The following is a 14,989-nucleotide window of genomic DNA, read 5'->3' on the forward strand; positions in this document are numbered from 1 at the left end:
ACAAGGATGTGAAGACTTTGGAACGGGTACAGAAAAGATTTACTAGGATGTTGTCTGGTATGGAGGGCAGTAGCTATGAGGAGAGGTTGGAGAAACTTGGTTTGTTTTCACTGGAATGACAGAGGTTGAGGGGAGACCTGATAGAAGTCTACAAGATTGAGGGGCATGGACAGAGTGGATAGTCAGAAGCTTTTTCCCAGGGTGGAAGAGTCAATTACTAGGGGGCATAGGTTTAAGGTGCGAGGGGCAAGGTTTAAAGGAGATGCACGAGGCAAGTTTTTTACACAGAGGGTGGTGGGTGCCTGGAACTCGCTTCCGGGGGAGATAGTGGAAGCAGATACGATAGTGATTTTTAAGGGGGGTCTGGACAAATATATGAAAAGGATGGGAATAGAGGGATATGGTCCCCGGAAGGGTAGGGTGTTTTAATTCAGTCAGGCAACATGGTTGGTGCAGGCTTGGAGGGCTGAAGGACCTGTTCCTGTGCTGTAATTTTCTTTGTTCTTTGTTTTTTCATAAAGTGTAGACTGCCCATTTTACATTCTCAATTTTCAATGTACATTATTAATCCACCTCTACACAATTTCTTCAGAATTATTCTACTCCTTTTAATAGTATCATCAGCATTGGAAATGTTACCAACAGAATTTGTTGCACACTTAAGCACTACTGTATTTTACAATGGGTTTTATAGCATTGCTTGAAAGTTTCTCCTAGCTCAGTCTAGTATTTGGCTAAATTCTTGTGAGGATCCTTATCCTGTGAGGAGTTATAAACAATCCACTCGGTGAATGGGGAGCTTCCAAGAGTCCAATAGTCAGGTAACAATTGTAAATCCTCTTGTGTTACTTCTACAGCTGGTATGTGGAGTATGCAACTATCTGTATATTTTTTTAAAAAGCTATTCTAGTGATTTGAAATAACTGGAACTGATTTAGAGTCTTTACTGGATCTGACTTCATTTAAGATGTGAAATGTTTGTACTCGTTGTTATGGTTTGTAATCTTCTTTGACCACACTGATTTAAATTGTTGCTTTATAATTAATTCCGAAAATACTCCAGTTGTTCATTTTTTCTTTAATCTACTTCTTGAATGTCATCTCTGAGGGAATTGTTAAAAGGGCTTGCCCGCTTCTATGATAATTGGAAGGGGTTTTCTAAGCACATTTAAAATATTACCTTAAATGCAGGGGCAATACTCTGATTTATAAAAAGAGTTCTCTTGTATTAATGAAGATCTGATTAAAAATGATCTAATTCCAGATTGAAAATACTATTCACAGTAGCCAGGAGGGATTTATGTTATTGAAGAGTACTAATCTTAGTAGTTACATTAGGATAATTTAAAATAATTAAAAGTCTGTAGTCTCTTGAATATTTATTATGATAAATATATTCAATGCATTTAAGGGCAGTATAGAAATAGCACAATTATTGCATAGACAGTGTAGCAATATGCACAATTATTGCATATTTATAACTTAGCACCTGTGTAGACTAAGAAGTGCATCTTTACGATCTTTCATTTGTCTTACTATCAAGTGAGCATTTCGTGCTACAATATTAATATCCACTGATGTTGCAGTCAAGTGTAGAACATTCATTATAGAAAGGATGTTGTAGTATGAAATTGTATTTGACTAGGAAGTACTGCAAAATCTTAAATTCTGTAGATATGTAGTGTGGGTATGTTGGAAGTAGTGAAGCCCAGTGAGTTTATCTGAAAAATAAAATTCTGATACATTATTGAGTAGTGAGCTGTTTCTCTCTGCTTCCAGACGTGAAAAAAAAACTCTGTTTCATGCAGAGACAGAAATTGGAGCTCAGCTAACTAAAATCAGAGTAAGAGTGAAAATGTTAACTGCCAGCAGCCTGTGGAAGTACTGTAATAGCAATTGCCCAATGGTTTACATTGCAACTAGAACATTAAAGTAAAGGAGAGGCTGGAAAAGTATTGTGTTTGAATTACTCCCAGAATAGAACCATATTTATTCCATTGTTTCATATAACCTTAATTCTGCAAAACTAAACCAAATGAAGTCCAAAACTTAGAAACTGCATCTCTTCCATTAATCATTTTGGTGACATGGATTACAAGGGATGTTCGTCTGCATCTGTTTCGGAGCTAATTTGACTGAAACATTGACCACTGATGGTAGAGTTGATGGCGCAGTTAACAAACACTAAGCGTAGCCTTAGCGGGAGAGGGTGCATACTGGGACATGTGGTTGGGAGTGATCATTGGAATAGGAAGATTCTGTAAATGAAGAGAAGAAATTAGTATATCGGGAACCAGAAAGCCAGTGGAACCTGGCAGGTGGGTACTAGAATTGCATGGAAAAATTCACCTTTGATTAAATTAAGTTTATGAAAAGTGGAGGAGTGAGAGGCCAGCGAGGAGAGGTTTCAATAAATCAATTATTAATGAAAGTGTGATGTCCGATTGTGCAAGTAAATGTTGGTTTAAAAATCTGAAACAAGATTGTGAGTTACTTGTATCTCTCCTACCAGCGGTTTAAGTCTGGCATATTTATTTAACAAACTAATGTGTCCAACCAAGATTCTGTTAACTTACAGTCATAAGTGCATTTATTCCATTTTCTACAGTTAACTTCAATCTTCCCAGAACTAAAGATGACCTTAAATATTACCATCCAAGGAATCCAAGGAATAGGATATAATAATTCCCCCTTGAATCCTCTCAGTATCTACCCTTCAAACCCCCTCAGACTCTTGGAAAATCTCAGCAGTTTCACATTCCAGCATCCACAGAAATTTGTTTACACCCCCTCAGAATATATACGTTTCAATAAAATCAGCTCTTATTCTTCTAACCTCTGATGTGTATAGACACGACCTGCTCAACCTTTCCTCATATGACAACCCCTTCATCCAGAAATCAGACAGTGAACCCCTCAACTGCACCCAACGCAATAAGGAGACCAAAACAGGAAACGCAGCCTTGTACAGTTATAGCAAGACTTCACTACTTTTATACTCCAGCCCCCTTTCAATAAGGGCCAGCATTCCATTTGTCTTCCTAATTACTTACTGTACCTGCATGCTAACCTTTTTGAGATTAATGCATCAAATCCCTTTTCACACCAGTATTCTGCATTATCTTTCCATTTAAATAATCTGCTTTTCTATTCTTCCTGCCAAAATTGACACGTTCACATTTTCCCACCTTATATTCCATCTGCCATTTTTTCCCCAACCCATTTAACCTATCTATAATCCCTTTGCAGAAGTTTTGTATCCTTCTCACAACCTGTTCTTCTGCATATCTTTGCACCATCAGTAAATTTGGCTCCAATGCAGTGGGTCCCTTCATCCAAGTCATTAATATAGATCCACTTTGCGACTTTAGCATGACAGGAAATGTCCAGCTACAATTTATACTTCATCCTTGCCCATCCATTTCACTGTGAATAACCTGACTAATGCTATCTTGCGGGCAGGTTAGAATGCAAGTGACTACTGAATCTGGGATTTTAAATGCATCTTTCCTAATTGAGTCCCAGAGTTTCCACACTTACCAAATCTAATTTGCATATGTTGTAATGTCACGGTGACAAAATAGTTTATCCATCACCAGATTTTGTCACTAGTTTTGCACCAGAGTCAAGTTCAGTAACTAGAACAGGTGATTCCCCCATGTTTTTAAGATTCATTTTAAATATTTGCTTTCAGTTTAGTGCCCTGGCTTCTGAATTTTACACAACAAAAGTGTTCAAATGTCCCCAGGGACAGTGGCAAAATTAGTTGTCTTTGACACTGATAAATATCACATTTGCTGATGTCCTAGGAATAAATGATGATTAGCTGTAAATAATGAATTGTCTTGAATCTGTCATTGACAATAATATTTGGTTTTGCATCTTGCTGAGTGAGGAAGACATAGTCTGCAGATGGGATGTGGGAGAAAGGCACTGCATATTAATAATCATTGTGCTTCATAGTTAGCAGGTGGGCCTCTTTGCTGTAGAGGCAGTTTGATCTGAATGAGCCTCCCAAGAAGGTGCTCCAGATTACTTTGTATTTCTCCAGTTTCAGTAATGGTTGAACATCGCTCATTTTGCTGGCTGATGTACAGGAATTCCCTCCCTAACAACCCACAGAACATGGACTGCAGCGATTCAAGAAGGCAGCTCACCACCACCTTCTCAAGGGCAACTAGGGATGGGCAATAAATGCTGGCCGGCCAGTGACGCCCATGTCCCATGAAGAATAAAGAAAAAAGTGTAGTGTCCAATAAAGTTTGATGTGTGTCCCTAGAAATCAAGACTGAGGAAGTCACTTCGACCTCTATTGCTCCCTGGATGAAGGGACTGACTGCATTCTAACCAAATTTGTTGATGGTACAAAGATCGGTAGAAGAACAAGTTGTGAGGAGGATACAATTGTGCCAAGTAACATCTCTAAATAGGCACTTTGCATGAAATACTTGATTAATTTTTTTAGGCACTTAATTTGAAAACATAAATTGTGAAGCACCATGGCAGCTTAATACATGGACATAAGTCTGTGGGAGAAGAAAGCACACTTGATTTCCCCAAGTAACTGAGGTTTTAAATTGTGCCACACTACTGCGCGGAGATATAAAACTGATAAAGGGAAAGAAAAATATCCAGTAGTGCAGAGTTTCAGATTGTAGTTAAAATTAGATTGCTTAGAACATCTTAGCTTGAAGCAAACTTGGCACATAGGTTGGACAACTGAGAGATTTGATATTAAACTTAGAAAGTGGTGCAAACTGTTGAATTATTAAAATCCCACCAGACATTAGATCAATGGGATTCCTTCTTTTGTCTAAAAATATATTGGCACAGATCTAATATAAATTTGTCTTAATGCAACACATTTAAATTTAGCTACATACCAGCACATTCAATAGGTGTAGGGTTTAATTGACTGCAAAATGTAGATTACACTACAAAGCTGCTAACAAACTAATACAAGTTACAAAAGTAGACTTTTCTGATTCGCAGTACCTTTTAACTCTGATCTGTGAACCATGGATTTGAAGATAGAGGGACAGATAAAAATCATAATCCTGCTCAGTGCAGCTGAACAAAATTGGAATTACTGAATCAATTCAATACCACCTCTGGGATTAAGAAATCCTTCATTTGACCCTCTACATGCTACCACAACTTTAAAGTAAGACATTTACACGTTTCAAGGTGATGAACTAGATATAGGCGTCCTTCATGCAGTACATGAATCTAGGCCATTACTGGAACCATGCATACAAACCCTTTACTTTAAACACATCACAGCCAATTTACAGAATATTAGGGAGCAGATTGGACATCCGCATTCTCTTCCCACCATCCAAACATGATTGTTTTTGCATCTTTTTTGGGTTGTGAATGTCGCTGGCAAAGCCACCATTTGTTGCCCATCCCAAATTGCCCTGCGAGGGTGGTAGTAAGCTGCCTTGAGCCACTGCAAGCTATGTTGGTGCACTGACAGTGCTGTCAGGGAGAGAGTTCCAAGTTTTGGACCCAGGGACAATGAAGGAATGGCAACTTAATTTCAAGTCACAATGGTGTTTGACTTAGAATGGAACTTGCAAGTGATGGTGTTCCTATGCATCTGCTGCCCTTGTTCTCGCCGTCTGCGATGGTAGGACTTCAGGAAGAGAGCGAGATGAATTATTCACTTAGCATTTCTGGCTGATAGTTGCAAATATTTCAGCATCGTCTTTTGCACTAATGTGCTGGACTTCCCTATCATTGAGGATGAGGATGTTTTTGACGCTTTCTCATCTGTGTGGCAGGACTGCAAAGCTTTGATCTGATCTGTTGGTCCTGTGATCACTTAACTCTATAACATGCTGCTTCTACTGTTTAGCATGCATGCAGTCTTGTGTTGTCCTGCTTTGTGTGAGCAGGACATATCTGAGAAATTTTGCACATTATCGTGTAGATGCCAATGTTGAAACTACTTTAACAGCTTGGCTTGGGTTGTAGCTAGTTCTGGAGCACAAGTCTTCAGTGTTACAGCCAGGATGTTGTAAGCCTTGGTTTTATTGAGTGCCTCTAGCCATTTCTTGACATAATGTGGAGTGAATTGAATTGCTTGAAGACTGACCAGTAAGTGACAAGTAACATTTACACAACACAAGTGCCAACCAATGACCACATTCAGCAAGAGAAAATCTTAACTATTTCCCCATGACATTCAATGATATTACCATTGCTGACAACCACCCCCTCCCCCCCCCCCCCTCCCCCCGCCCCATAATCAAGTTAAGGGTTACCACTGATGAGAAACTTAATTGGACTAGCCATGTGAATACAGTGGCTATAAGAACAGGTTAGAGGCTGTGAATTTTGGCAAGTAATTCATCTCTGGCTCTCCGAAGCCAATCCACTATGTACAAGGACAGGAGTTTGATGGAATACTCTCCACTCACCCAGATGAATATAGATCCATTAACACTTGAGAACTCGACACCATCATAGCCATAGCAATCCACTTGAGCAAAATCCCACCCAACACCTTAAACTTTAATTCCCTCCACCATTAGTGCACAGTGGCATCTCCTACAAAATGGGTAGGAGACCCAAGTGCTACCTTCACCTGGTTTGGACCGTCTGTCAAAACAGTTTACTGGGATGCGGCCATTGTTGTCTGCTAACAACTGCTTGGAGCCACAAGTGAGAGCTGAGTGAAGGTAAGGAACAATGCAGCTCGCTCGCTTGTAAGAGGTGTCGACCTTCTCTCGTTGTGGTACAAGGCCAAGGAAACTTGAGTAGCCAGATGAAGCACATGGTGTTCTCCATTACTGCACCTCTGGATGTTTTTTTTGACCAATCTCTTGGACGTCCACAGAGCAGAATGTAATCTTTTCACTGGTTAGGATGCCATCACATGACTTCATGTCTTCAATTTCCTTTGTTATGGTTAATCCACAAGGCTGAAATGAATGGTGCTGGATTGTGATTTGGGTGTGGTGAAATTGAGCATCTTCTAGGTGGGATGTTTGAGAGAATTAGGGTTGTCGAGATATTCTAAGGCCCTATATATTAGAATTGCATTGAATATGACACTACCTTGACTTTCAAGAATAGCATTTGTACCAAAGCTGGGGAGCTTCCTACAGTATTTACTATAATAAATACGAATGATTGCAAATGTTGCCTTCAAACAATGTTAAATAAACTTTAAAAAAATTCAACCTGAAGATAGGATATGGAAGTTTGAATGAAGCATGAGATATTTTAAATAACATAACTGACCACGGGAAAGTGACTCAGCTATCGCCTCCCATTGAAACTTAATTTGATGAAATAATGTTATTCATGTAATATCAAAAATGTTCTAATTATTAAGCAATTTCTGAAATATTTGACCATTCTGATTGTGGAAATTTTAATGAATGAATGAGCTGCTTTCTTAAATGGCTGAATGCTTTGAATTGGCTCTAGTTTATGAAACCTATTAAAGTATACAGTAGTCCAAAGATGTGCTGGTTCGGCGCATTGGCCATGCTAAATTCTCCCACAATGTACCCGAACAGGCACCGTAATGTGGTGACTAGGCAATTTTCACAGTAACTTCATTGCAGTGTTAATGTAAGCCTACGTGTGACTAATAATAAATAAAAATAAGTGTATTAATTCGACTGGTAGATCTTTTGGGAAATCTTTTGGGAAGTATGTTCCAAGATGCACAACAGTTTTTACCTGGCTTGATGTTTACAAATTGGCCTCAAATCTGTCTCATTATGTTTTCCACGTTAGATACTTTAAATAGGTGTTTGATCTATTTGGTCTGATAGTGAATTTTAGAATTTTTAGAAGTGACCGGTTTCTTCAGTATTTTCTCCACCCTCTTAGACTTTGAAGGATCTTGCAGGGACTGCAATGAAAAGATGGCTCATAGGCCTGTACAGCAGAGTAAATGCTATTTCAGTTGATAAATAGAAATGCAGAGTGAGTATCCCAACGATTTTCCATTGCTCGCCTCTCTCTCCTGTAAAGCACATGGCAAGCATATGGAAAATTTTGATAGACTTTTATCTTGTCACAACTTTATAGGCTTTAGGTGGCAACCTTGTTTTCAAAGGTAAACTTGACTTGAGATGCATTGATGTTGTGGAATATTTACTTCCTAAGGCTGAGGACACTGCCTTTAGACAGTTTTTCTGTTCCCTACCTTTAAGGTTTTGGTAAGGCAGTGATGGTTGAAAGCATTATTAAAAGCTATTAATATTAAGATTCAATTTCAAGGGAATAGTTAGAAATCGTCCTGCTGGTATATTCTGTTAAAAAGTAAAAATGCCTTTTTTCCTTGAATTATTGCTCTTGATGTATCAAAAATATTAAAATAGTATTTCTACATGAATAGAATTTACATTGTATTTACATATTTCAGCGATGTATTTATTGATGGTCCGACATTGTGCTCAAGGGAAGACTTCAGAGCTGATTGGTTCGTGAACTTCAAATGCACATATGTAACTGACAACTACAATGCAGCATCAAAATAATTTTAATCTTTGGCATTGAACAAAGTAAAATTGGTAACTTTTAGTAAAAACTGTATGGTGGGTATTGATTCTGTAGTTAAAGGCTATCAGCTTACTCTGGTACAAGATCCTGGTTTTCAAGAGAAGAAGCTCGGCCAATGTTTGTTAAGCAGCAGAATGCTATTCTAATGCATTCTATCCTCCTTTAATCGTGGGAGTGATTAAATAGTTTAATTTCTGCACACAACAGTTTTGCAAAAATAGTGCAGATTTTAGTACGTATTTTTTCTGAGATTAGCTCAGTAGGGGGAGTTAAGTAGCAATGAAATGCGATGCGACCATTTGAGATACTCATGCTTACTTCCTCTGTTGAATTAGTTTGATTTGCCTACAGTTTGGGGATTTTCACAGTAACTTAATTATAGTGTTACTTGTGACACCAATAAATAAACATTAGTTCTTTCAAATTAACTCTTTGGATATTGTCACTAAAAATTTTAGAATTGGAAATAAGCAGCAAATACGTTGTTGTACTTATTTCACAATGCAGAGCAACCACCAATACTCATACTCTTAAGTTATACTTCATGGCCTAATTTAAAAATGAATAATTCAGAACACTTTCATTAACAATATCCCAGGCTGAACTGTATTCCCATCTTGCAAAACATTGCAATAAATTATGGCCTATTAAATATAAATAAATGATGAGACAAGGCAGTTACTTGTTTATTCCCCCGAAGGTTAATCAATGTATTGCACTTCTTCATATTAACTGACTTACTGTATAAAAGGGATTAGATAATCATTGCCTCCTAATTGAAGCACAGCTCCAAATGGCACATTTGCTAGTAAGGAACAGAATAAAAGGGTAAAAGTAATGATGTTTTTCTTCCACAACTGCTTTCTTAAGATATAAAATTGGATCATTGGAGGCAGACAGATTTTACTGTGATGGGGAATGATGAAGCATGATTTCTGAAAGATTGAATTTTTTTGAGGGTTTTCAGATCAGCCAGATTAAATAGGCTCAAATAGTACATGGTATTCTTCTGAAGTTGTTAAAAGCAGGGAGTTGTTTTACTGGCATTAAACTGGCATTTTCAGTTTGTGCATAGAGAACAAATCCAGGGCAACAATGGATCACCCAGTTATACTGTGTATGAAAATATCTGATACTCTTAACCTGATCTATGAAGATCTTTTACACTTGAATGATCAGTATTGTTATTCATTTTATCTCTGCGTACAAACAATAATTTCATGACGGAAAAGAAAGGTATAGAAGGGAGAGTTTATTTCAAGTGATTTTTTTTTTCAATAGATGGATAAGCTTTGTGCCTTCCTCCTCTACCCCCTTCCGTCCAGTCAAAATCTAAGGAAACTGCCCCCTTGGAATCATGCATTTCTTGTGCTCAGGCAATATTTGCCCAGTCTGCTTTGTATAATACCTCATCCTGGACTACATTGAGGAGGCAGCATTGAAAAGGTCATTTAACAAGTTCATTGCAGCGTGGGTGGCACAGTGGTTAGCACTGCTGCCTCACAGCACCAGGGACCCGGTTTCGATTCCAGCCTTGGGTGATGGGTCTGTGTGGAGTTTGAACATTTTTCCCGTGTCTGCGTGGGTTTCCTCCAGGTTCTCTGGTTTCCTTCCACAGTCCAAGGATGTGCAGTTTAGTGGATTGACCATGCTAAAATTGACACTTAGTGCCCCAAGATGTATAGGTTGGGGGATTAACAGGGTAAATATGTGGGTGGGATGCTCTCTCAGAGTTGGTGCAGACTTGATGGGCAGAATGGCCTCCTGCTGACTGTAGGGATTCTATGATCCACATAAATACTGGAACAGCTTGAAGCCACATCAATTTGGAGAGACCTCCGGTTTATTGAGAAGGTCTCTATCCTGTTCATAGGAAGTATGGATTTGCCTTGGAGAACTTCAGTGTGTTTAGTATGCAGTAAATATCTGGGAAGCTTACATTCCACTCAGGAATACTTCAGCTAAATTGAATACCCAATATGCATTGTACCAACTATCCTAGACATAGAGGGCCAAATAGCCTCTTTCTGCACTGTAGGGATTCTATGGTATACTTGGTGCTACGTGCTTTTCTTAGTCAAGGCAGGTCTTTTTGAGCAAGGTTTGAAATAAAAGTTCCTATCCACAAGAAAAATGGACAGCCAAACATAGCTATCCAAATGTCCCGTTTCAGACTTCAGAATATTAAAAAGCTACTGATAATACTATAAGTAAAATGGAAAGTGTTTTGAATGGTACAGTATAATAGGATGTTGTGTCCGTAACCTGAGATTGTAACATCTTAGCATAAATATTTTTGTTTTTTGTTTTCTTCCTAATTAATTTTCTCAGTTTGAACATTCTCCTTCAGGTTTATAGTTTCCTTTCTGATCTAGCTGCCATGTTTTTCCCCTCCTTTTGGGTAAATAGTATCGAGCCAAATAGAACTGTTGTAGATGAAAGTCAGCATGTCTATCAAAAAATACTGTAGCTCTTCGGGGATTGTGTGGGTGTGTACCTCCCCATTATTCTCACCTATCGTAGTGGAGCAGTTCTGGGTGAAACTATTTGATGTCTATTAGGAAAGCATTGTTATGCACTGAGGGGAGTGAAGTCCTATCGCGAGAATAATATTTTAGAAAAACTGGTGTATTCTTATTAATAGATGCATTAAATATCTGATTCAGTCTGCAACGGTATTACTATAACAACATGAATTAGTTATGCTGTTGTTTTGTGCCATTAAAGCCCAACTTCACAGCATATCTGTTTAAATTGCCATGCTTGCAATAGGAAAAATGGAATAAAAAACTAGCTACCCAGCTGAGTTAGTACATAGTGTAGCCTGTATTATGTTAATAATCAGGTCTCCTGTTACCACGTTGGTTTGCACTAGCGAAGGAGTGTTTGGCATAAACAACTGGCTGAAATTCCAAACTAGATGGACCTGGTGTTGATGCTAACTTCCATAATATAGTTTTTTAACCTTAATTGGGTTTACCCATTTTTAGTTGAGGCAATGGCGGGGGATGATCCATTGAATATGGAGGCTGGTCAATAGCTCCAATACTTCACCACCTCCAGCATGATGCCACCACAAACACATCTTTCCCCCCTCATTAGCATTCCAAAGGGACTGTTCCCACCGCGACACCCTGGTCCACCCCTCTATCACCCCCAACATGCCATCCCCTCCCCTCACAAACACAGGAAATGTAGCAAATGTTTTTTTACTCCCTTCTCCCCATCGAAAGCCTCAAACACCCCTTCCAGGTGAAGCAATGACTTGCACGTAGTTCTCTCAATTTAGTTTGCTGTATTCACTGCTCACAATGCAGTCTTCTCTACACTGGGGAAACCAAGCTGAGATTGGGTGACAGCTTTGTGAAACATCTCCTTTCAGCCCGGAAGCATGACTCCGAGCTTCTGGTGGCTTCCCCTCATGCTAATATCTCTGTCCTCATCCTACTGCAGTGTTCCAATGAAGCTCGACAAGCATTTCAGCTTTTGATTTGGCACTTTACAGCCTTCTGGAATTTCAGATCATAATCTCTGCTCTCCCATTTTGTTTCATTTCCATGTGTTTCCCTCAATCTTGTTTTTTTTGCTTTCATACAGCAGCTATTCATTATACTGACATCCTCAGAATAAAAAGTTTTGGGCATTCCACGTGATGAGTTTCCACTGGCTCCTTTAAGGCTGCAAGTCATAATTTTCATGATCATATCCTAACAGTGTATTCATTTTCCAACAAGGCTCTTTGGTTCATGATCATTGAATGGCAGTCCTGGGATTGCAGTCTTCTCCTGCAAGTTCCCAAACTCAATCTGCTACTTTAGCAAAAAGAGTGAATTTCTCAAGGGTATCTGGGATTTTCATGATCCTTATATAGCTCTGTACATAGGGCGGCATGGTGGCATAGTGGTTAGCAATGCTGCCTCACAGCGCCAGGGACCCATGTTCAATTCCTGGCTTCAGTCACATGTTCTCCCCGTGTCTGCGTGGGTTTCCTCCGGGTGCTCAGGTTTCTTCCCACAGTCCGAAAGATGTGCTGGTTATGTGCACTGACCATGCTAAATTCTCCCTCAGTGTACCCGAACAGACGTCGGAGTGTGGCGACTAGGGGATTTTCACAGTAGCTTCATTGCAGTGTTAATGTAAGCCTACTTGTGACTAATAAATAAACTTTAAACTTTAACTTTACATTAGATGTGAAAATCTTGCATTTATATAGCACTTTTCACAGTCTTGGGATGTCCCAAAGTTCTTCACAACCAATTTGTTTTTATTTAATGTGCGGTCACTGTTGTGACATAAGAAATAAATCAATGCTACTCTCCTGGTACATTTAGCAACTGAATCCTTGAAGGAGATTAACCAGCTAAATTTCAATAATTTTCTTTGTTACAGTTGTATTATTTCCAGTGTGCGTAAATTAGCAGAAAACATAGCCAGAAAGCACAACCACAATAGAAATTGAAATAGTGTTGATCTTTGAAAAATATACAGTCTGCTCATGTATCTAATTTTTAGTTTCTCCAATAAAATGTACCTTGAAAGTAAGGCAAATATGTCTCTTCTAATCCTCCAAACTTTTCTTCTTCTGTCTGGCTGTGTATAAATCAACAACTATAATTTTACATCTAGATAGTCGGCCAGGATATGACATCAGGAGTGGCAGTGTATATAGCCATAATACCTCTGTATTTGAATCGGGCATTGAGTCATTGTGTGTTCTATAGTCTGTTCTGAGTGACCACTGTTGCTCACATTAGAGTTTTCAATTTTCCATTTGTGCATCACATATCAACTTCTGCCCTAAAGTTTATGAATAGTTTAGGGATGCCGATGAGCTTTGTAGGAGGTCAAAACCAGGGACCTTCTCTGTTGCGTCCTTCACAAAGTATTTATTCCTGACTTCTTGTGAGGACATTTTATTTTTCCAAGTTTCTTCAGCATTGAAATCACATTGCGTGAGATTGAGTGCACGTGGGCTTATGTAACTTCACATGGAGATGAGGGACGTTACTAATGTTTAATGATTAAACTTCAGAACATGTAAGCCTGGATAAATCATGTTTTGCGTTAGCGTCAGTGAATAATGTTTCTCCCATTTCAACGTTGTTTGTGCCTCGTTAGAGCTGGTGCTTAAATTGTTCCTGATTTTCAAATGATCATCTATAATCATAAAAATGAATAATACAGAATGATCAGGAAAATGAAGCCATATTACCATGGAAACACTTATCACTGGATTCTGCTGAAATGCACTCTTCACCCTTTATGTATTATCTTTGTCAAATGCTCTTACTTGCTGCTAATATTGTATCCTTAACTTCAATAGGGAATCAGAAGACACTGCTTTGCTGTTTCTTAAAGAGATTTACAAATCAATGGACATTAGCCCTGAACAGCCACAGCATTGATAGCCGTAGGCTGTGCTGTATTTACCTCAGTAATATTGGTAAGCTTTGGCTCATTATTTAATGTTCTCTTTGCATGTTTTCTTTTGATGATCAAAATCAATATTTGAATTTGAACCCAATAATTCCTGGGTGCCAATAACTTGGATTTTATTTCTGAATAAGTTCAGGACTGACATCAGAAAGCATTTCTTTACACCGAGTGATTAATACCTGAAGTCATCCACAGCAGATAATGGAAGCAACACCATTGTGTCATTCAAGTTGCAATTTTGTGTTGTGATATGGAACAATAGTAACTTTAAAAGGGGTGCAGGAGAAGAAGGTGCATAAGTCATTGAACGTGACAGGACAAGTTGAAAGATCAGTTAATCAAGCATACAGTATCATAGGCTGTATTAATAAGGGCATAGTGGAAAAGAGCAAGAAGGTTATATTGAATTTATAGAAGACACTAGTTCAGCTTCAACCAGAGTATTGTGTCCAGTTCTGTGCATCGCAGTTTAGGAAGGATGTGAAAGATTTGGAGAGAGTGTAGAAAAGATTCATGGGAATGGTGCCTGCGATGAGGAATTGCTGTTCTGGAGAAAGATTGGAGAAGTTGAGTGTTTTCCATACAGAAAAGAAAGCTGAGATGGGGACTTAACAGAGGTATTCAGAATCATGAAGCGCCTGTACAGAGGAGATAGGGTGAAATTGTTCCTACTTATGAATGGAGCAAGAACACAAGGGCATAGACTTAAAGTAATTGGCAAAAGAAGAAAAGAGATATGAGAAAAATCTTGTTCACGTAGTGAATAGTTACGGTCTGGAATGTACTGCCAGAGATTGTTATGGAGACAGATTCAATTGAAGCTTTTAAAAGGAAATTCGACTTATCTAAAATGGAAGAATGTGCAGAGTTATGGGGAGAAGGTGGGAGAATTTATTTAGTGTCATTTGGAGAGCCAGTGGAGACATGATGGGCCAAATGGCTTCTCTGTTGTAGCAGTTCTGTGAGGAAGGCTGAGCTAGTTGGGCTGAATGCCCATCTCTCTTTAGTACTTTTCTTTGAAATTGCT

The 14,989-nt window shown here is 38.7% G+C and overlaps 1 protein-coding gene across 1 annotated transcript in view; it reads left to right on the forward strand.

Moving 5' to 3' along the window:
- The window catches only part of sec23ip (SEC23 interacting protein), a 127,471-nt gene that overhangs the window by 100,214 nt on the left and 12,268 nt on the right, over positions 1-14,989 (forward strand). Inside the window, exon 18 of the mRNA XM_078223330.1 lies at positions 13,850-13,969. Within this exon, the coding sequence (XP_078079456.1) occupies positions 13,850-13,931 (82 nt within the window). The 3' untranslated portion in view covers positions 13,932-13,969. The remainder of the gene's footprint in view (positions 1-13,849; positions 13,970-14,989) is intronic.

The sequence above is a fragment of the Mustelus asterias genome, chromosome 11 (genome assembly GCF_964213995.1).
Source record: "Mustelus asterias chromosome 11, sMusAst1.hap1.1, whole genome shotgun sequence".
In the NCBI taxonomy this organism is placed as follows: Eukaryota; Metazoa; Chordata; class Chondrichthyes; order Carcharhiniformes; family Triakidae; genus Mustelus; species Mustelus asterias.